The following is a 23,546-nucleotide window of genomic DNA, read 5'->3' on the forward strand; positions in this document are numbered from 1 at the left end:
AAAATAGTGTCGCATCCACGGCGTACAAGACATTCTACAGCAAGATGAGTCATAGCCTTTACCAACAGCCTGGGGAGAGAATGCAGGCTCTGAATGGAATTGGCCAAAGGCTGTGTTCGGCTGAAATGGTGCTTTTCCATTTCATTTTCATTTTCATTTTGTTTTTTCCATTCCGTGTTTTCTTTCAATGTACTTTGCAGAGGTGTGTGTGTGTGTGTATTTAACCAAGCAACCAACCAACCTGCAGCTCAAACGAGAAAGGAAACTGAATCGCAAACGTTTCTTTAATGGAGGCATTTATTATTTCACTACAGTATTCCTGCATGCTCATCCAAACTGCACCCCGCTTGACCCGTCATGTATTGGAAATGCAGCTGGGTGGGGAGCGGGGGAGAGAAAGAGAGAAGGAAACTTGGAGCAGCGTGACTCGCCTGGCAATCGCCTCGTCGCCACACCCCCTTCTACCTTCCCGGCGCCCCGGTCTCAGCAGCCGGTGGGGGCGGGAAGGAGGAGAGCGCCCGGTCTACCTCCTACCAATCGGCAGCAGCAGCTGCTTTGTTCCTAACAAAGGCACCTTCACCCCCAAGTTCCCTTTAGTCCCCAACTGTTTGCTGCCTGGTTCTCGCTCTCCGATGACCACAGGGCCGCGGGCTCCTTGGAGAGGCGCGCAGCTGCTGCGCGCAGCAGCCCGGCGCGCCGGCGTAGAGGAAATAGGCAGCGCCAAAAGAGCGCGCTCGCGGCGCCTCTTATCGCGGACACTCCTCGGCAAGGAGCCTTTTATGACCGGGCGAGCCGTTTATGGGATTGTTGTCCTTGTGTGTGACGCTCGTCGTACAGGATTTCCTCCCCAAATAGCTGAGTGGGGAGCCTGATCCGTCACGACGGCTGCTTGAGCGATGCAAAGCCCGGGTGGACCTGGTGAGCGTCCCCGCCCCGCTCCCGCCCCTTAGCGAGGAGGGGGGGGGGAGAGAAACAAAAGAGGGAGGTTGAACGTCATGTCATTCCAAAAGAAAGAAAAAACAGCAAATCTTGCAAAATAGTCTGGTGGAATATTTGGCGTGTTGCTTGCTTTTAAGGAGCAGGGCTCACGGAAGGTAGGCAAGCCTGGTTTTGTGTATTATTTTTAATTTTTTAAAAAGGCACAGCTCTATTTTCTGCCACCCACCTTTTGCTATAACGGAGCGGCGCCCCTCTCGGAGCCGTCGGTGAAAAGCGCCAGAGGAACCGCGGTGGCAGGATGGAGAACCCACCTAGAGGGGCCCCTTGACGCGAGCACATCCTCTGTCGGGCAGCCGCGCTCGCTGCAGCCTGGAGCTAATTCTGCTGCACAATTCTCGTGGCACAGACTCGCCTGCAAGTGTCCTGAGCCCTTCCGTAAGAAAAGGAGACAAAGGGGGTCGAAGGGGACGCAGGAGGAGGAGACCAGCAACATCCTGCTGCCTGCACCGTTTGGTCCGGAAGGTCTAAGCCTGGCTTTGCCTGAACTTCACGCTCTACCTATCCAAGGATGTGGCCAGACATTCAGGAGTAAGAATAACCGGTGTTGAGAAGCCGATTGCTGGCGGGGGGGAAACTGGAAAAAAAGAAGAGGAGAAACTCCAGGGAAGGGATTCTTTGATTACTTAGGACTTGAAACTCTCCGCCTAATTCTGCCAAGTCGTGAAGGTGCACACAAAGTAGAATATTTAGTTAGAAAACAAGGCTCTGCAGCAAAGGAATCGATCACTTCCATCACGACCGTCGGTGTGTTTACTCAGAAGTAAGCCTCAGTGGTTTTAATGGGACTTATTACCTCCTAAGTGTGTGTGGTATTGCAGCATTAGTCATTTTTTCTTCCAGGTAGAAGACAGCTTTATTATGCGGTTAAATGGCAACTTGGAGTCAGATCATGACAACAACTTCAGTGCATAATGGTATTTCATTGTAGTCTTATCTTATGGAGCAGGAAAATAGCATAACACACTTCCTTAAGGCTCCCTCCTATCAGGCAGAGAGTGGAGAGCCTACATTTCCAGATGAAAAGTTTGTTCTGTATTGGATCAGCCTCCATTCTTTGTCTGGTCTTTCTTGCAAAGAGAGGAAACACAATTAAAGCAACCACTGATGAATATGTGTTTGAGAAGGAAGAAAAAGCAATACTTGTTTCTAAAGGACAGCATGGCAAAACCATGTGAAGTTTTGCATTTCCTCTTAAAAACTGATCTAGCACAGATGGCAAGAAACTCTCTTTTGACTAACCTTTTCCTACTGTCTAAAATGCTGCTGCGCAAGAAGATGCTTTAATTTATACCTGGGATTTATCAAGGGGAACCGTTGCCTTCATTTAGGATAAGTTGTTAAACATATATGATTCCTTTTGTGATTTTTAAAAAACGAAATACTAGTGAATTGCATTAATGGATGGACGCATAGCTAGAAAACCTTCTGGAAATTCTGCCCTTGAATCCTGGAGATTCTCACTTATGTGGAATACAATACTTTTTTGCAATAGCCCATGACACTAACCGATGCTGCAGTTGTTGCGGAATGTATCTATGAATTCCGTAACAGATAAAGCTTTTGGACAAGGAAAAGACTGAGGCCGATAGAACCATGAACATGATGCATGTAAACAATTTTCCATTCAGGAGGCATTCGTGGATATGGTGAGTAAACTGCTGCACACTTCAGTGTGGAGTTATCCCAATACTTGTTTGCTGTACACTGTGACAATCGATTCCTTAGCACCAAGGGATGGCAATACAAGTGAGGGACTGTAATCGAGAGGTGCATTAAAAATAAATAAATCCCACACTGGGGATGTAATGCAAGTTTTACAACGCAAGAGAAACCCAGCAGGGAAAATGTGTACATTTTATGATGTCATTCTTGTTTTTCCTTTAATCCAGCACCATGAAAACACATTCCCTCCCCTTTCTGTCGCCTTGTTGAATTTGATGACTTTAACAGAAAATAGAACTTCTGTTTTTGTTTTAACTCTTTCAAGTTAATTCTTAGGTTCAGTGTTTTTCCAGACAAGTCTTTTCCTGCTTCAGTGAAGGGGTATTTGGTGAAAAGGGCTGTTTTTCCTCCCTTGTCCTTTCTGCTTTTCCTCCTCCTCTCCTCCCTCTGCCCCACCCCCTTTTTGCTAGGGTATGCACCAGAATACGAATGATGCTTTCTCTAAGAAATGCATGCCAAGGGACTATTTTCCCCTCCCTTCTTTTGTGTGCAACGTCAAAGAAACATCAGGGATTAGTTGCATATTTTTATTATTTTTTGCTCCCTTATACAATCCAGGCAGTGTGACTTAATATAACCCTTTCTATTTTGTTATATAAGAAGATGGGTTTGCTTACACGGTTGTTAAACAGTATGCTCTAGAAAGTGGATAAATCTGCTTATTCTAGAGCATACTGTTTAACAATGCCTGATAATGCATAGGTATGGGAAGATTGATAAAAGAATGACTAGGATTTTATTTATTTTTTAGTGGTGGGAGAAGGCTTTCTTTCAAAAAGGTCCTAGTACCTATGCATTGTCAGGCATGGCAAGATTCCATGTTATTTATTTAAAAGTGGTGCAGAGAGGGAGCCTCTTGGATTGCTGTAACACATCCATTATGAAAATTATAATGGAGTAACAGGAAGAGGGGTTTTTCCAAGCGACCCAATTAATGTGGCGCTTGGTTAAAAGCTTTATTAATTGATGCTTCTTGTCTTGAATACTGCTCTCCTCAGCACCGAAGCAATACATTTAAAGGCATTGGGTGGCAGCATCAGCATCCCTGAAACATCATACGTAACTGTAGAAATCCAAAATTTCCTTTTCTTCTTCAGTGAACATTTCCACCCGCATCCTTATGTCAGTTTTCCTTACATATACCATTTTTTAAAATCTGTCACAGATAAAAGAGAGCATATGTGATCAGTAAATGAGTCATTAAAATATCAATATTTAAAAAGTTATTCCCGTCCCCCTGCATTTGAGCTTCATTTTTCTTCTGCCAGCCTTCTAACTTTCCATCTGTGATAATAAAAGTTCTTTGTGTGTGAAACTGAAGCAGGTGGGAAATTTGATGCAAGGCCTTGCCACTCTCAGCTCAATTCGGGATCATCCTGGGTCAGTGTTGCAATCGTTGCTGTCTTACCACATACCGGTATTTATTTACACGTCATGGAAAAGACCACTCACACCTGACATTGATCCAGTCAAAAGCTGGGCAAAGCCCCTGAAACTTTATGATGGATGTGCTTTGGCCTGGTCCTACTACAAATAAGCAGCTTACCTAAAGGGAAATTGGTAAACCATGGTTTGCCTTACCATTAAAAATGGAGCTTCAGGCAACAGATTCCAGAGAGAGTGCAATTCCCCTCTCCATTTTCCATCTGTGTGTGCCATTAAAAAGAAGGAAAAGCTCTAGTTCAGAACAGGTAGGGGTAGCATATTAGCATCCCCATTCATGTGCAAAGACTGTCTAAAGCAAGCATTGGGTAAAGAGAGAAAGAAAAGGCACTACACTCAAACCTTTGCAGGGGAAGGAAAGTCTTTGTGGATTGAAAAATAAGACCCACAGTGGTGCCTTTAGGGATGGGGAGCTCTTACGATGGTAGTTGAACTACAGCTCCCATAAGCCCTAGCCAGCATGGTCAGTGGTCAGAGATGAAGGGAGTTGAAGTCCATCAACAGCTGGAGGGTCACAGGTTCCACGTCTGCTTTAGCTGAATGATCCCAAAGCCACCTTCAGGCACTGAATGGAAAAGGGCTATGTGGCATTAGCTTGGAAGCATGACACCTCTGAAGAAGAGCAAAAGAAGAGCCCTGGGACAAAGGCATGTCAAGTCTATCATCCTATGGAAAAGCCCCCAGGCAGGACATGAGCACAGTAGCCCTTTCTCAATGTTGTTTTTCAAGTGATTGGTTTCCATAGGCATGCAGCCTCTGATCCTGGATTCAGGCCTGGGTTTGCGATTGGATTGGCGTTGATGGGTTACATTTATTGGAAGAGAGATAAGGAATGTGACCCTGTTTGTGCTTTTCATATTTGTGGCTTGGGCGTAGAGAGTGGGACACTTTGTTAAAGTGGTTTTGCTTGGATCTTCGGGTCAGTTTCATGTCACAATATTTGTTGACAGTACCTTGGCAGCTTGGCTATTAGATGGTGAGATGCCACAAGGCTCCATCCTGTCCCCAGTGCTGTTTAACATGTATAGGAACTTGTTGGGAGATTTGGGGCACAGTGGCATCAACGGGCAGGTAACAGAGAAATTGTCACGGTCCGGTTTATGGGCGGTCAAAGTCTTGGCAGAGGACGTTGGGACTGGGGGCAAGACGGTGGGGTGGGAGCAGGAACAGGAGTCCAGAAGCCAAGGGTCCGAGGGTCAGGAAACCAGGAGTCAAGAAGTCACGGGTCTGAGGATCAGGAAGCAAGGAGTCAAGAAGCCGAAGGCAGGAAGCGTGTTGCTGTGGCAAAGAGCCAAAGGGAAATGTTGACTTTATATCCCTTCCTGGCTCTTGCCACCAGGTGCTGTGAGTTACCAACTGGCCTCACCTGTGCAGCTGCGCCTTACCTCTTCAGAACAAACTTAGGAAAGCCCAAGTTCTGTGAAGCCCTACCGGTCACAGGGCCTGCTCCTGCACACACTCCTGGCAGAAATAGGGTGAGATGGTCATGGACTGGATGCAGTGTTGGGCTGAATGATGGACAGTAAGTTGAAACTGAATCCTGACCTGCAGAAGGCAGGTGTGGTTCCTGGTTCAGGAAATTAGGCTCCAGGGCTGGTTCTTGATATGGTTAGACATGGCCCAGCCTGGCTCACTGGCTGCTCTGCCTTTCTCTAACATTGGCTAGGGTGGCTTTCAAATATCTCTTTTCTGTCTGCTCTCCACATATGCTCTCTACATATGTGTATCATTGATACAGGATGTTCAGACTCTCTTTTAGCAGTATCCAAGTGTCATAGCTCAGCAGCAGAGAATATGCTTTTCCTGCAAAAGATCCCAGGTTCCATCTCCCAACATTTCCAGCTAGGACTAGGATGGGTTTCCCCCTGAAATTCTGGAGAGCTGCTGCCGGTCAACCGTGGGCAGTGCTGACCTAGAGGAATTAATGATCTGATTTGGTCTAAAGAAGTATCCTATGTTTCCAAGATAGTTCTTAGAACATGAGACCTAATGAGGAATGGACTCTATGGGTGGAAGGACAGAATTACTTTAGTAGCAATTGGTAGAAAGAAACGAACTGGTTAACATGGGGCAGGTGTGATGCCTTGGGGGCACTGCCCATCTTGAGACTCCTGGTCTTATAACCCGGTCAGTTGCCATTTCTGAGTGATCTGGCAATAATAATAATAATAATAATAATAATAATAATAATAATAATAATAAAAAATTTATTATTTATACCCTGCCTATCTGGCTGAGTTTCCCCAGCCACTCTGAGCTGCTTCCAATCAAGTGTTAAAAACAATACAGCATTAAATATTAAAAACTTCCCTAAACAGGGCTGCCTTCAGATGTCTTTTAAAAAGAAGATAGCTGCTTATTTCCTTCACATATGAAGGGAGGGCGTTCCACAGGGCGGATGCGACTACCGAGAATGCCCTCTGTCTGGTTCCCTGTAACCTCACTTCTCGCAATGAGGGAACTGCCAGAAGGCCCTCGGTGCTGGATCTCAGTGTCTGGGCTGAACGATGGGGGTGGAGACACTCCTTCAGGTATACAGGACCTCCTTCAGTTATACAGGTATACAGTCCTCCATGTGTTGTTAGACTTCAGCACCTGTCAGCTCCAGCTAGCATGGCCAGTGGTCAGGGATTGATGGTACTTTAGTCCAGTAACATCTGGTTCCCTACCCCTTCCATAAAGAAAAGGCTGTGTTTTTTGGTAGATTTTTAGTAGTAAGGAAGAACACTGTTTTTACTGGGATAAAATCTGTCGAGCTTAGAATGCATTTGTGAAGGATGTTCAGTGTGTGTGTGTGTGTGTGTGTGTGTGTGTGTGTATTCTTTATTTCCAACACCTTCAACACTAACACTAATGATTTCCTCATGCAGCCTTATGTTAATACCAAATCAAATAAAAATAAGCATGCTGCTTAATTACAGGATCTACCTTATAGCCAGATAAGGATTGTAGATCTTTTCCTGGTTCTTAATATAGAAGGTAGGTTGTAATACTTTGTGGTTTTGGATGTGATTGTTTGTTCTTCCCACAGGACAGTGAATAAAAACATTCTATGTATCTTGTACAGTTTTTAGGGGGGAAATGCAGTAAGAATGTGCAGTTCACAATTCACCGGGTTTACACATCTGGGGCTCTGTAGAGCTTTAAGTCGAAACCGCCTTGTCTGAGATGCAGCCTTGTGAGCTACACAAGTCCTTAGGCTCAGCAGCAGAGCATGTGCTTTGCATGTGTGAAAGGTCCTAGGTTCGATCCCTGGCATGTCCAATTGAAAAATGTTTACTGGAAGAAGCTATACTTGAGTAAGCTGTACTAGGTTAGATGGACAAACTAGTCCAATATGGAGCAAGACAACTTCCTATGTTCCTTTGTTTCTCCTTGAGGCGTAACAGAAACTAAAAATGTGCAGCATCATGCACATTGTTGGACAGTATGAAGCCTCTGAGTTGGCTAGGCATGGACTCTGGTCACCAGGGCCCTGACCACATGCCCTTGCCGTGCCAGGAGGTGTCTTTTGGCTGATTCACCTCCTGTCTTAGGGAATCTGGGATGGGACAGACACACTCCAGCTATTCTTCTGAGCATGACCATCCTCTAGCGTGGACTTGATAAAGTGTTGGGATGTGTAGCTTAAGATCATGGCCCACTTAGTTATGTTGGCCAGTTTAATACTATACCTGGGTTTTGTTTTGTTTTTAAAACTCAGAATAGGTTGGTTTGCTTATGCTCAAAGGATTGTTGGAAGATTCAAGATGGATAAAAGAAAGAACTTGTTCACACAATAAATGGTAAAACTATGAAACTTGTTCCCGGGGAGACAGTTCAGACAGTTTCATGGAAGAGAGGGCTACTGATGGCTACTAAACACTACACAAGAGGGACGCGGGTGGCGCTGTGGGTAAAACCTCAGCACCTAGGGCTTGTCGATCGCATGGTCGGCAGTTCGAATCCCCATGGCGGGCTGAGCTCCCGTCTTTCGGTCCCAGCTCCTGCCCACCTAGCAGTTTGAAAGCACCCCTAAGTGCAAGTAGATAAATAGGTACTGCTTTATAGCGGGAAGCTAAACGGCGTTTCCGTGTGCTGCACTGGTACAGGCTCGCCAGAGCAGCTTCGTCACGCTGGCCATGTGACCCGGAAGTGTCTCTGGACAGCGCTGGCCCCCGGCCTCTTAAGTGAGATGGGCACACAACCCTAGAGTCGGACATGACTGGCCCGTACGGGCAGGGGTACCTTTACCTTTACCTTTTTAAACACTACACAAATCCGGAGTGGAGTGCCTAAGACAGATGGATGGTGCCATGTATGCCTCCTTCTGGCAACTCCTGCAGCTAAGCTGGTGCCAAATGTATCGCTCTGCTTTCCTTTGGACCACATCAGTGAGTCAGAGAGGGTGGTCTTGTTGTCTGGGCAGCCCAGGATCTCCATACACACTGCCCAGGATTGCACCCTGGACTTTGGTGCTGCTAATGCAGCAGTTTGACTTCATCCCTGGAGGCACACTCCATTGTCTTTTGAGACAGATGGATGCCAGCCATGCCAGCCACAGTTGGAGGCAGCAATGCATCTGAATGCCAGTTTCTGGAAATCACAGCAGGGGAGAGTGCTCTTGTGCTTGGATCCTGCAATCAGGTTTCCCACAGGCATCTGCATGGCCACTGCGAGAACAGGATGCTGGACTAGATCAGCCTGATCCAGCAGCTTCTTCTTACGTTCTTATGATTTTGCACAAAACTTTGTTGCTACTAGGACATGGTGATGACTGCCTGTTTTTTTTCCATGTCCCCCATGTTGCTTCCATCATGCACAGAGGAAGGGCATGGTTTCCAAGCATCAGTAGCAAGGCAATGTGCAGGTGTGTTAGAGAATTGGTTTCATTCATATGAATAATACAATAGTTATCATGTATTGTTAGCAAGACGTTTGACAGTGTTTCACTTGGTATTCACATTGATGGGCATATTTGTAAAACACTCTCCTGAAATGTTGGCTGAAAAGGCTGCTATAAGAAGAGATATAATGAAATATTAATAGGAAGCATGGTCCTTAATAGGAAATGTGGTCCTTAGGGCATTTTGTTATCCTAGTTTTAGTTCTGTTCTGTTTGGCACATTTCTGCATAACTTAGAAAACGTGTTCATGAGATCGGCAGATGTCATGGCACTGAGAGGGATTGCATCTACCTCTGAGCCTCAAATTGTCATGTTAATGTGGACTGTTAGTTTGTAAGTATGCCAGAACCTTATAACGATGAGTGCTAATCCTGGCACATTCTGGGACAAAACAAATGAATATAAGTGAAAAATGGAAATTAATATTAAAGACTAATGGGGAGAGACAGGCGGAGGACTTAAAAGGGTCAGTCAGTTGAATGGAACATGAGTCAGCGATGAGTCAGAAGAGGGGAGAAACCTTGTAATTAACGACAGAGAGACAGAGTAGTATCCAAGACATGAGGATTAGTAAAGGTCTACTTCTCACTGCCTTGGCCCCAGCTAAGTACTGTATTTTTTTATTAAGGAAGAAAGCAGTGAAATTAGAGTGAATTGCTATAGACAATAGGACAAAAGGCAGTGGATTCAAAAAGAAGGAAAGTGTATTTTAAAGGAGTTGTATGGTGGTGGGGGAACATAGTAATTGTGAAAATAATTGCCCAGTCAAGCAGGTGATCAGTGGTATATGGGTAAATGCTGAAGTGCAGGGTCTCATTGTGACAGCCCCCATAGCTCTACCTCAGAGGAAAGCCCAGAATTGAAGACTGCTGCATTCAACTTCTACTTAATCATTATCTTCCTTCTCTGAGCTCACCTATGCTAGTTTGTTATAAACAACAACAGTGAATCTCGAAGGACTTTCTAGAGCAAGGCGAGTCTGTTGTTTACTCTGGCGGACGATTTATTTGTTTATTTATTAACCGCCCTTCACCCCAAGGTCCTAGCGCGGTTTACAACATTAAAACACAATATTAAAAACAGTTTAAAGCAACTCACAGTCACAGAAAAACAAGGTGGGTCCTAAAAACATACACCTCAAGTGTCAAAAGCCGAGGGAAAGAGGTGCATATCTTAAGCATTCTGTGGAAGCTGTACAATGAAGGTGCCACGCAGACCTCTGTGGGGAGGGAGTTCCCCAGTTTGGGGGCCACCACAGAGAATGCCCTCTCCTGGCCACCACTCCTCCCTTCCCAAACATCTGAGGATGGAGGAACTACCAAGAGGGCCCCGTCTGCCAATTTCAGCACCTAAGAGGGTTTGTAGGGAAGGAGAAGGTCCTTAAGACATTTGTGGATTGAAACACCAACATGAGCATGTTAAATTGGGCCTGGGAACGAAATGGCAAACAGCACAGCTGTTTTACAGCTGTTTTAAAGCAGTCAGTAATCTGGCTGCCGCATTTCAGATCAGCTGAAGTTTCCAAGTTGTCTTCCAGTGCAGCCCCATGTAGATGATGTCACTCCTGTTTCACCCCCATGTCCTCCCTCCACTGCACCACTGTGGGAGTAGCTCATCAATAAGGCAAGGTTGATGTACACCAGTGGTTCCCAGACCTTTTTCATGCCACCCTCCCCACCCTGTTGGTTCCATAGACTCATCCCCATCGCCTCCCACTCTACTCTATAAAAGGCATTACCCAGAATGGCAGTTTGCACAACCCAGTAAGGAAAATAGTAACAGAATACATTTCAAAATAGCATCAATTAATTGCACATTTGTTCAGAACCCATTCAGAAACTATTCAGTTTAATTATTTCAGCAATTGGATGAACTTGATCCAGCTTTTCCAAGTCTGATAATCATTTGCTTACTTGGTGAGAGATCGTAGAATTGTAGAGTTGGAAGAGTCCACGGGGGTCACCTAGTGGAATCTTTTGCCCAAAGTGAGGCCCCACCACTGCCATTAAGTGTCTCATGCTCTACCAACTGAGCCATTGCTTCTGTTAACTTGCTGGTCTTTTGCAAACTGCATATACAAGCCTGGTCTCTCACCTCCTAGCCCAGCACTAAGCTTTATGTGGAAGTAAGCAGTGTGTGTCATTGCTTTTTTCCTTGGCATTTGATGACCTGGCTAAAAGAGCCCTGGCCAAAGATTTCTGCCTTTTGCCTTGCATGGCCCACAGTCCATCCCCCGCCTCTAACCAGCTGTTCTTGTTATGCAGGAAACAAGGGTTTGGTGTCTGGCGCGTGGCCTGAGCCCTGTCTCTGGCAGACACAAGATATGGCGAAGGAGTTCCTTGTTTCAGGCTGGGAATTGGACCTTGCCCATCCATAAAAATAGCTGTTAAAGGCTTGACGAAACCAAATCTAGGCTGGTTAAAAATGTTTGCATGCAGTGCTTTTCAGATGGGGCTGGTAAATGAGAAAGGTACGCAATCCCGAGGCTCAATACCAATCTTAATATGCTTCGCGCACTGTTAAGGTCACTGCTCAAATGCAGTACGGCACCTTTTCTGTGTGCAATGGAGCACAATATAATAATAACTAGAGCCAGGGCTTTCTCGGCTGTGGCTCCAATCTGGTGGAACGCTCTGTCACAAGAGACTAGGGCCCTGCGGGACCTGACATCTTTCCGCAGGGCCTGCAAGACAGAGCTGTTCCACCAGGCCTTTGGTCAGGGCGCAGCCTGACTCCGTCCTCTGGCAATCTGCACAGAATTTTGCTTAACGGTTGCCATCAATCTGATTTTAATTAATTTTTATAATGAAATGTTTTTAGAATGTTGGATTATTTGATTGTTGTTAGCCGCCCTGAGCCCGGCTTCGGCTGGGGAGGGCGGGATATAAATAAAATTATTATTTATTATTATTATTATTATTATTATTATTATTATTAATAAATAAGCATTCTGAGATAATACTGCTTCTTTTTTCTTTCAATTTTCCTCAAAGAACCTCTCTTATCAGTTCTAGTTACAGGTAGGTAGCCGTGTTGGTCTGCCATAGTCAAAACAAAATAAAAAAATTCCTTCCAGTAGCACCTTGGAGACCAACTAAGTTTGTTATTGGTATGAGCTTTCGTGTGCATGCACACTTCTTCAGATACACTGAAACAGAAGTCATCAAACCTTTATATATAGTGAGAGGGTGGGGAGGGGTATTACTCAGAAGGGTGGTGGGAATGGGTAATTGGCTGATAGGTGTGGTAAACCTGTTGATGACTGTTAAACGACTGCAATAGGTCTCTAAGGTGCTACTGGAAGGATTTTTTTTATTATCTTTTCAGCGACAGCTAAAGAACAATTTGCTTTCTAGCTGCAGCAGCAGCAATGGATCAACAAGCAAACACTTGTTTCCCCAATGCTTCTTACAGGGTTCTTCCAAACGAACCCCGCCCCCAACTATTCTGCATGTGAGATTCAGGTGCATTTCAGCAAATTCAGGTTATGCAATGAGAATTAACAACATGAATTTTGCGGTAAGGAAGATGACGGGGCAATGCTTGAGAAGCTGTGGAGTAACACCTGCTTGAGGCAATGTTGTGTAACAGATCAGAATGAATGGTCCAGTGGCAGCCAACGTCATCTAACTACCCTGCAAGCTTTGTGCCAACAAATTTGGATGAACGCTCATCGAATGGATTGTATGAAAGGAACCCTAATAACACACTGCTCTCTTTATAAAGATGTTCATTTGGGCAACAGATATGTGCCCGTAACTAACTTGGTCCAAAGAATGAGTTTACATTGCAGCTGGACGAGCCCATTCCTAGCACAACTCTGCTCCTAGCAAAGTAGGAACAGAGTTTCACAAGAGTATGGTAAAGCAAAGGTAGGGAAACTCCAGGCTTGTGGAACCTACATTGCAGAAGTGCCCTGTTTGCTGCGTGCAGCATGAGCATCGCAGTGGAGTAAATCTGTTGCTCCTGTCAGTATTCTCCTATCCTTGCTGTCATCCTGCCTCTGCCCAGTCCAGGTAAGCTGCAGTGATACAGGTGTTGACTCTGCCCTGCTACTTGGTTTGTTTGTTTGTTTGTTTGTTTACTAGAACCTCGAAATGCACTGACCAGATCAGTGAAAGACATGCATTTAGCATTAAAGAATTCTGAGCCCCAAAAGTTATTTGAGTATCGGAACTCGATGAAGCTCCTGGCTCTTCCATTCCCCATCTGACTTCACTTCAACCATAAAATTTTGGAAGAGGGAATATTTTGTTACTGCTGTCATTAAGCAGTCCTTCCTAACTTACCAAGTCACCTGGAAATCTACCCATAGATTGAGAGATCTACGTTCTGCCCACGCTTGTCTGGGAGACAACTCTGCCTCCATCCCAACAAACAAGCACAGATTCCCTTCTGGAGCTTTCACTTTATTTGTTTAGATATTTAAACGGAACATTTTGAGCCCCCCCCCCAAAAAAAACCCAACAACAAAACAGTGTAGAGGCCATGTTGGTCCATAAGGGGGGGGGGATCTAAAATTACCTAAATGTCAGTGTTGTTATTATGAGCAACCAAATGTCACCAAATACTGAAGACGCTTTCAGGTTCTCCTAGATGGCTGGATGTTAAACAAAGCAGTCAGAGGAGGGGAAAGGGGGGCAAACACACACATTTGGCTTGATGGTGAAGATGCAGAAGTCACAGCCTGAAGATGGAGTTCAGGAAGAGGTAGCAGAAGAAATTGGATTAGGCAGGCTTTACTCGGTGCTTTGCAGATTTCAGGTTATACCTATGACTGCACAAACAAAGAAACAAGTATTGGCTGATAACCCTGGTTTTTTTTAAATAATAATAATAATAATAATAATAATAATAATAATAATAATAATAAATATGGCTTTTTGTACTATACCATTCAAAGGCAAATCGCAACATAAAAACTGGATACATATATTTTTTTTTAAAAAAAATAACCCAGAGGTGGAAAGAAGACATAGTCCCTACCAGAGAAGAATGGCAGGTTAAATTGATGGATTATGCCGAAATGACAAAAATGATCGGAATAATTAGAAACCAGGAAGACCTAAATTTTAATAAGGAATGGGAAAAATATATAATTCACCTTAGAAATCATTGTAAACTATTAAAATTATTAGTAGGATTGGGATGTTACTTGTAGTTGAATGTTAAATTATAGTTGTAATGGAGATTTAATAGATTTGGATTAATAGAGAAGATGCAGGAGGAAAAAAGTTAACTTAAGTACCCACAAAGGGGAGGAGGGAAGTCCAGGTGAATCTATGAGATTCACTTTTTATTTTGGTTATTTGACAATTGTTTGTAAATTTCAAAATCTGAAAAATTAATTTTTTTAAAAAAAAAACAACCCACAAAAGTATTTCTTTGAATTTTTTAAAAGCAGCTTTAAAACCCTGTTTTAAAACCCAGATATTTCCTATAATAAAATTGTATTTGCTACAAGAAATACAACAGCAAAAGGTGCTCTTTTGAGGGGAATGGGAGTTCCTGAGAGTGGCAAAGGCCTTAGCTAACCTGTCCTGCTGTATCTCGGATAGTGCGGGGCTCCTGATCAGAGCGGCAGTAATAGAACTGCAGTATTGACATCTTTTGCCATGTCAGCCTTGCAGCTAGAGCCTGTTCGTGGAGTTCATCTGTGGGCATCATGTGTTGTTTCCTTGCGCTGCAGTCACCTATCGGTTTATTACCTGTAATAAACAAGCCACTTACGTTTGACTAATTAGATCTAAGCCAGTAAATGGCTTTGATGCAAGTATTCCCTCTTAATTGAATAAGTCTTCTTTTAACAACACTCAAGTAGGGCATGACTTTCTAAGGACTGTTTTGACTACCATCGAACAACTTGCAGTGCCAGGCTAGAATACAAACAGGATAGCTGTGCAAAGTGATGGCTAATGGAAATTTCGTTTGGCAATGCTCAGATTTTAATTCTCTTACAATGTAGTCATATCTATCTATCCAGAAGTAAGCCACAGTGAGTTCAGCGGGGCTTATTCCCAAGTATAAGTGGGTACAGGATTTCAGCCTTAAGGGTGTTAATTAAATGCCACCTTTGCCAGTAAGTATATGCTCTTCTCTATCACTTTTGCATTGCTTTTCCCATTCCCTGCCCACCCTCTCCCAAAAACAACAACATGGCAATGATGCACCGTTGATCACATTCTTGACAATTCGCCCTTCTTTGGGATCAAGAGAAGGAAAAAAGCATCGTGCAACAGACTCAAGCCCTGATTGATTGCGGCTCCTTGCTGTTTTCACGACTGGCTGGCTCCATCCTGTTCTTACGTCACATTGTTCTGACAGCCAGGGTGATGTAGTGTTCGCTGCACTTGGAGCAGGGAGAGATCTGTGTTCAGGTCTTCACTTAACCAAACAAAGCTTACTGAACGCTGGGCCAGTTTCACACTCTCAGACCAAGCTGCAACTCAGAATTGATGAAACAAGTAACCACTTGTTGCCTTGAATACTTTGCGGAAAGGTGGAATATAAATAAACAAATAATAATCAAAATTTAAAAAATAACACCTGCAACAGAATATTGCAGAGTGGAGTGCTGCTGTTTAGGATTCTGGCTACTTCATTCCATTAGACTCCATTCCTTCTCCCATCTTCTGGTTTTCCATCTCTCTCCTGTCCAGCAGTCAGCATTTCTTGGACACTGAATAGGCTCAGTCCTCAATGAATGGTTTTGTGGTGGGTCACTCCTCCCCCTTTCCTAAACTTTCTTTTGTACTTCTCTTGTACTTCTGGTAACTCTGGGATTCTTTTAAATCCTGCTAATATCTCCTCCTGTGTGTGTGGTACTGGTCTGGTCATTTAACCCATGGCACTCAAAACCCACACATTGAAATTAGAGGGAATGACGTGCGTTGTCCTAAATTTCTAGAAGGAATGTTGGAGCGATATAAATACAGTGGTACCTCGGGTTAAGAACTTAATTCATTCTGGAGGTCTGTTCTTAACCTGAAACTGTTCTTAACCTGAAGCACCACTTTAGCTAATGGGGCCTCCTGCTGCCGCTGCGCCGCCACTGCACAATTTCTGTTCTCATCCTGAAGCAAAGTTCTTAACTCGAGGTAATATTTCTGGGTTAGTGGAGTCTGCAACCTGAAGTGTATGTAACCTGAAGTGTAGGTAACCCGAGGTACTACTGTAAATGCATGGAGCCACACTTGAAGTTTATGCTAGGAAAAAATAATTCTCTAATGAGCATATAAATGAGTAAATCTTCAGGTAAATATCCACAGCAGAGACCTACCTTTTGGCCAGTACATCAGAGCTGAATTTTTCTCATCTTAATGCAGGCAAGTTGGGTTATTTCTTTCTCTTTTTTTCTTTTTTGTATACAGTAAAGGGATTTCTCAAGGTACAGGAAGCCTGTACCATCGTTCTGTTTTGTTTTAAAATCTATATCCCATCCAAATGTTCTCTAAAGGCAGTCTACAAGGCAATGTTTTAAAGCATACAATAAAAGAAACGATAAAATCCAAAGTCAGCCATCAGTTAGACATAGTCCTTGGCAGCAGCAAGAGCATTCTAAGGACTTCTGCAGATGACCTACATACTGAGCAGTCAACCTGATTTGCTTACAGAAAGCATATGCAGAGCTTAAGATTACATCGGGTCTTTATTGAGCATTAGTTCCAATTTGCTTATGAAGTATTTTACCGCCCCGTTAATCATTTGTTCGTTCCACACCTTTTCACGCATTTCTCCCATCTCTTTCCTAACCACCCCCCAAAAAAGTACATTTCTTTCTTTAACGTGACATTTGTTGCACCAGGGTGACAGAGCACTTTAATCCACTTTTATGTTTTCCAGACTGAAACTTCACGGTGCACTGTTGAATCCCTCCTGCAAAATAACAACAGTTTGGAGGCACCCTTAGACTGCAAATGCCTGCTTAAGGAACATAAATGCTTTGGCCAACTTCCTGTATTCCAAGACAAGAGCAAACAAATGTGTTGGGAAGAACCCACCTCAGAAATGGTGCTGCTATTGAGAAAGCCCTTTAACTTCTTAACTGCAAAACCTGAGCTATCTCTTAGAGGAGCCTGGAGTGCATGTGGAAGGAGGCAATAACAAAGGGTACCTTAATAGCATTCATCATGGTTGCAGCTGATATGACCTGGTTCGCACATGAAGCTTAGTCAAACAATGGCTGAGTGCAAATGTGTGGGTTCTCAGAGAAGAGATCACAGCTGCCTTGTTCTCCTCCAGTCCTGTTGCTGCTGCAGTGCTGTGAGCTAAGCAATGGTTTGGCATATCATGTCATTTGAAGCTCAGGGTCATGGTTTCCTCTCTCTAAGCAAACCATGAACTATAACCAAGGTTTGCTATTTGTTTATGCCTCGTGGCTTGTCTGGAGGAGGAAAACCATGAGCTTGGGCTCAGCTGACATGCTAAACCAAACAATCGTCTAGCTTGCAGCAGGACCAGAGGAGGTGCAAAGTGGCCATGATCTCATCTCTGGGAGCTTACACATTTGTGCTAAAACCATGGTTTGGCTTAGCATTACGTGTGGGCCGAGCCAAATCCCACTGGTGGTGCGGCTTTTTTCTTTTTTTGAGAAGCCTGATCTTTATTAAACTGTTGCAACAGGGTCCTCACTCACCACATGCCTGAGGGAGGAGAAACCCAGAACAAACGTGTGCCCACCCTTATATAGACCTGTTAAATTGCCCACCCTCAAACTCCAGACCACTCCCAGAAACATCATACATACATCACAGAAGGGGTGTATCCCAGGACCACCTCCCCCAATGCATCATACATACATCACAGGGGGCGGTCTAAACCAGAATCCTGAGTGTGTTGTTTATCTCCTGTCTGGCAGGTTACCTAATTGCATTATCTGGATTTTGGCCACTCTTTTGTTTTTTTGTTTTTGTTTTTGTTTTTTAAAATGCATTTTTTATTAAAGATTTTCTTAGTTTACAAAAGTATGTGCAGTCTCTCTCTCTCTCTCTCTCTCTCTCTCTCTCTCTCTCTCTTTTCCCATCCATGTAACATTTTTTACAGATCAGTTTCATTTGTTGAGACTTTAGGAAGAAGAAGGTGAAAGGGGTGGGGGGAAAGATGGGTGGGGTCGGGTGGCGATGTTTCTGTTATACTTAATATATGTGGAGTTTTGTGTCAGCGTTGCTTGTGCAGGTTCTGTGCTATTCACTTGTGTTCCTTTGGTGGTGAGAGAGGTTGGGGTTGGCCCAGGGTGTGGTTGTTTGTTTGTGAGTCGCTGTGGTGATCTTTGTTTTCATGTGTGAGTGGGGTGGGTGGGTGTTTTGGATCAGGTTAGTCATATTGATTTCAGTGCGGCTTACTTATGTACTTTCCAGGGTTCATTGTATTAAATGATGTCCCCTTTGCCCATAGGATTAACAAATTTTAATATCCTGATCCCAAACGCAACAGGTGGAAGCAAGACATATACAAGACATATTCCTTTTTGAGGCAAAATGCAAGATGGTGCCCCCTCTCCTGACAGCCATTCCATGTACAAAGTCAGGCACCCTGGTGATGGGGCAGCATCCTGAGAGCAGGAGGCTGATTTGGGGGGCTCAGGGTTGGCTGAGATCTCCGTGCCATTCAGTTTCTGCCATCTGAGGGGAGTTTGTGCCCAATGGCAGGGCTGGCTTTTGATGCCTTGTTAGGTTTGAGGTTGCCCATTAAACTGCACTGGAGATAGAATTCCAGTTGAAAAACAAATAGGAATTCTGTATACTCTGAATACTGCAAAAAAAATGTATATTGGAAAAGGAGGTGAGAGATATTTGCTACTTTGCCTCAGGTAGCAAAATATCTGGCCCTATAGATACTCAAAATTGACTTGTGGGGGTTGTCAGCCAAATTGCTCTCCCTGAGGGACACATCTGAACACTTGTCCTTACCTTTAAATCAGAAATATGTGGTGTTACAAAACAGAGACAGTTCTGGATATTGAGCACTTGCATTTTAATAACCACATTGCAAAGAGTTTTGTGCTTTCAGATGGTATGCACAAACATTAAAGGAAACTTTTGTGTTCACCTGTGTTTTCTTTACTTCCTCTCCAGAGGTTTGATCTGCCCGCAGGAGTATCCTTTGGTAGGTTGGAGGCTGAATACAAAAAGCATATTTCTCTGATCTTCTAGCTGAATAGAGGATTTGAATTTAAGGTACATTTCAACAATAGGTCGTTTCCAGGGAGCAATTTTGCAAGAGGTCTTATGGCAATTCCACACCGTTTTAAAAAAATAAAAGGCTGACATTATTGACTGTGCTGGGCCACAGCTGTGGATCATTTTATGAAATCCCTTTCAGAACGGGAGTATGTTGGGCATGAGAGAAACAGAATGTGTCTTTTGTAATTTGCACCTCTCTTTTAAACCATAGCTCCTGTTCAGGTTTCCTGCTAGACTTCTATGTCCTCTTTCAGGATACTCTAAGGTTTTCTCCCCAAAAGGCAGTTCCCACTGAGTGTACCCAGTCTTCATTGGGCAGTTCCCTTCCCCATACTTAGATTCCCACCCACTCTTTTTGGGGGGTAATTCTACAAACTTTGAGATCCCCCAGAACCTACTGATATCTCCTCTTGTTCATGGGTGGTACGTAGAGAGCCGCACTTGGAGAATGAGTTTGCTGTTAGTATATAGGAGTCTCTGAACACAAGAAGAGGCTGCTGGATCAAACCAAAGGGCCTAAGAGTCCAACATCCTGTTTTCACAGTAACGGAAAGCCTGAAAGCCTGAGTGCCACAACAAATGGTATTCAGCCTCTGGCAGTGGCGGTAGTACACTTGGATAGAGAATGGTATTCCAAGTAGCACATTTCAGGCTCTGCTCTGCTCAGGCAGCTGTCAGGGCTGGAGTCAGATGCAGGTCAGCACGAAGAGGTAGTCAGTTGTCAGTGAAGTTAACTCTTTATTCAAGGAAATGGCCAAAGAACAGCTTAGTTTATGAGCAACTCGCATTAAGAACGCTGCAAACCCGGAAGTAGGTGTTTTGGTTTGTGAACTTTGCCTTGGAAGCAGAACATGTTTCGTTTCCTGCTGAGTGTAAATTGAATCCCCCGCCGCTATGGGAAAGCACATCTTAGTTTAAGAATGCTTTGGTTTAAAAACGGACTTCCGGAACGGATTAAGTTTGTAAACCAAGGTACCACTGTACAACTCCGCAATACTTCCTAGTAGGTCTTGCCTCTGCACAGCAGTTGCCAGGATTGAAGGTCCCTGCCTTCCATGGCTTCTAAGGCTCCTCCTCTCCCAGATGTTTCCCAAGCAGTCTCAAACTGCATCTGTGCACCTCTGGTCTCTGTGTTCTGCCGTCGTCATTATTCTGCACATTCTTTGAGATCAAGGGGAGCTTGTTGCAACAGGAGAGGGAGAGTCCTTGGAATCTACAGCAGCCTCTTAACCCACCTCCTTTGCTTCAGCCTTGGAGTCTGAACTGCTCCTTGTCACCAGCTCTCCCAGCTCACTAAACCCTGTTGCGTCTTCAGCATCCAGCCCCTCCTCCCAATCTTCTCCCTCTGACCTCTCCTCAGTGTCCCACCACTGATCCCCTGGCTCTGAGCCTTCCTCCTCTGGGGTTTCCCTGGGGGGTTCCTTGGCTGGTGTCTCTCTCCACTCCTCTTCAGCCAGTGCCTGACAGCAACGCATGGAGAAAATGTGTGCTGGCTCCTGCCCCAGCCTTCTTGCATTAAATGGGGAGGACCGAAGGGAGCTTCTGAGCTGAATTCAGCTGAATGCATTTAGAAGCCCCCCAGTGATTGGGAGTCCTGAGAAGGAACAGCCTCCCAATTGTGTGGTGGCTTCCAGCTACTTTCAGCTGAGTGTGCTTAGAGGGCTTGGCCTTCAGACCCTGGGACTCAACCTGGAAAGGGGGGTGACACTGGGGCTAGGGCAGGTCCCCAAACTAAGGTCCACAAGCCGGATAAGGCCTGAGGGACTCGTTTATCCAGCCTGCAGCAACCCCTGCCACCCACTGCCACCGCCCACTCTTATCGGCGCTATGCAGCTGCCCACTTCCGGGTTGGAGGAGCACTGGAAACAGCTTGTGCGCATGTGCAAGTGTTATTTGTGCATGTGCAAGCATTATTTCCGGTGCACATCTGGGTTGGAGGAGGCCTATGCACATGCGCACAAGCTATTTCTGCTGCTCCTCCAACCCGGAAGTGTGCCGGAAATAGCGTGAGTGCATGCATATGGGCGCACACTCCCCCACCCTCTGGCCCGCCACGCGATCGGCGCTGGAGACACCAGCCTGAGGCGCGATAAGTTTGCTGACCCCTGAGCTCTGGGCTAGGGTTTGCCTGTGTGATTCTATTGTCCTGTTCACACATTTACTTTAAAGACAGTTCCCTTCAAATAAACATTTGCTGTGTGTTTATATAAACTGGGGGCTTGCGTTGTTGGGTGACTCATCCGTATCCTCTGGTAACATATGGGTATATTACCATATAATCTTCATAGCCGTATATCCCATTTCCACTGCTACAGCTTTGCAAAGTCTAGTCCTGATGTAAGGTTTAGTCTGTTTCATCCTGTTATCATGGAGCCAATTTATACGCTTTATAATCTGTAAATGGTCACTTTAACCAAAATGGCAAAATGCGATAAGCGCAATTATTTTAGTGCAGATTTATTAATTGCAGATTTATTGAGCTCACCATCCAACACATTTCTCTTCTGCATGGTTTTTTTAATAGTCTTTTGACCTTCTTAATCAGTTACAAGAAAGGGAGAGGTATGGGCTGGTTTGCACTGTAGGTTTCTCTTCTCATGGTCATAGTAGCCACTGAACTTTCTTACACTCTAAATGCTACACAACATGGGCTCTCTAATTATGGGCACAGCCATTCCATCCATTTCAAGCATGTTCAATGCATATTTAAAACCCAAAAGAATCCTGGGAATTGTGGTTTGTTAAAGCTGCCCTGTGAGGGTGAAACCACAGCCCCCAGGATTCTCTGGGGGAGAATCACGCTTTAAGTGCATGATGAGGATCTGCCCTATGAGTCTGGAACACTGGGATGAAGGGAGTTTCAGGGGGAAAGTGAGTGGCAGGGCAAGGGTTAAGCATTCCTTTATCCACTGTCCTTGATGCTATTCTTCCCTCCCAAGAGCACTTTGCATGGAAGAAGTTGCCTCCAGGACTTTGTTGGGCACAGCTGTAGTGCTGTGCACAGTTTGTTACTCATAATAAGTGGAGGAAATGTATTTGGACAAGAGCTGGGTAAGGCAGCCAGTGGCGTAGCGTGGGGGGTGCAGGGGGGGCCGGCCACACTGGGCGCAACATCTGGGGGGGCGCGCTCGCACTCGAGTGCTAAAATCCACGGGTTAGGGGGCGCAAATTACTTGCCTTGCCCCGGGTGCTGACAACCCATGCTACGCCACTGCAAGCAGCCTTTGCCAGATTACAACTCTCTGTGCTGGCTGATGCAAGTTGCAGGCTAAAGCATTGGTTGGGGGAAGGCACCAGGTTGGAAAAGGCTGAATTTCAACAAGTAGAATGGAAAAGAGTTGAGAGGTGCAACAGGAGTTACATCATTATTTATTATTAGAATTTATATACCGCCCTATACCTGTGTGTGTGTGTGTGTGTGTGTGTGTGTCAGGGTGGTTCACAGAACAAAATCAAAATATAAAACCACAAAATATATAATCAAAATAAAAACAAGAACAAGAACAACAACAACAACAACATCATCATCATCATCATCATCATCATCATCATAAATTTATTATTTATACCCTGCCTATCTGGCTGGGTTTCCCCAGCCACTCTGGGCGGCTTCCAACAAAATATTAAAAATACAGTAAAACATCAGACATTAAAAACCTCCCTAAAAAGGGCTGCCTTCAGATGTGCTCTAAATGCCAGATAGTTGTTTATTTCCTTGACACCTGACGGGAAGACGTCCCCCCACCCCCCACCCCAAAAACACATTTTAAAAGGGTATAGGATGTCAGTCAGGTCAACCAAATGCCTGGTTAAAAAGAAACATTTTTGCCTGGCACCTAAAGGTGTATAATGAAGGCGCCAGGTGAACTTCCCTGGGGAGAGCATTCCACAGGCGGGGAGCCACCACAGAGAAGGCCTGTTCCCAGGGGTGTGGTGAAAATCTCATTTAACAACCAACAAGGATGGAATCCTATACCACACTTCATAGGATTGCACTGTAAAGTCTGAAATCAAAGCAATAGAGTGAAACAGTAAGGAGTATCAGGAACTGGGAGGAGTAGTTCCCCTTTTTTCGGGGGTGGATGGAAAGCTTTGCTTTATGGCTGTTCTTCAGGACTTAGTACTCTGAGAATGCTGATCACTCAAGATGGAAGGAGTGCATGATCTTCACTGTCTGTTACTCACACGTTGAGATCAGCAATGCTCTTGTCATTATAATTTGCATTAGTGACACTGATATTTATTTTTCAAGAGCCATTCTTTATGCCAAAAGAGACTTTGATTATGTTACGATGCCTAATTCCATGGCAGGTTT

The 23,546-nt window shown here is 44.6% G+C and overlaps 1 protein-coding gene across 5 annotated transcripts in view; it reads left to right on the top strand.

Moving 5' to 3' along the window:
• Nucleotides 1–23,546, top strand: part of PDE4D (phosphodiesterase 4D) — a 645,912-nt gene that overhangs the window by 343,879 nt on the left and 278,487 nt on the right. The window contains exon 1 of one of the 5 annotated variants that reach the window (XM_079995478.1): nucleotides 1,243–2,645. The exons of the other annotated variants lie outside the window; for them this stretch is intronic. Coding sequence (XP_079851604.1) covers nucleotides 2,593–2,645 — 53 coding nt within the window. The 5' untranslated portion in view covers nucleotides 1,243–2,592. Of the gene's footprint in view, nucleotides 1–1,242; nucleotides 2,646–23,546 lie in introns of those variants that run through there. 5 annotated transcript variants of the gene reach the window in all.

This window comes from Podarcis cretensis, assembly GCF_951804945.1.
Source record: "Podarcis cretensis genome assembly, chromosome: 11".
In the NCBI taxonomy this organism is placed as follows: Eukaryota; Metazoa; Chordata; class Lepidosauria; order Squamata; family Lacertidae; genus Podarcis; species Podarcis cretensis.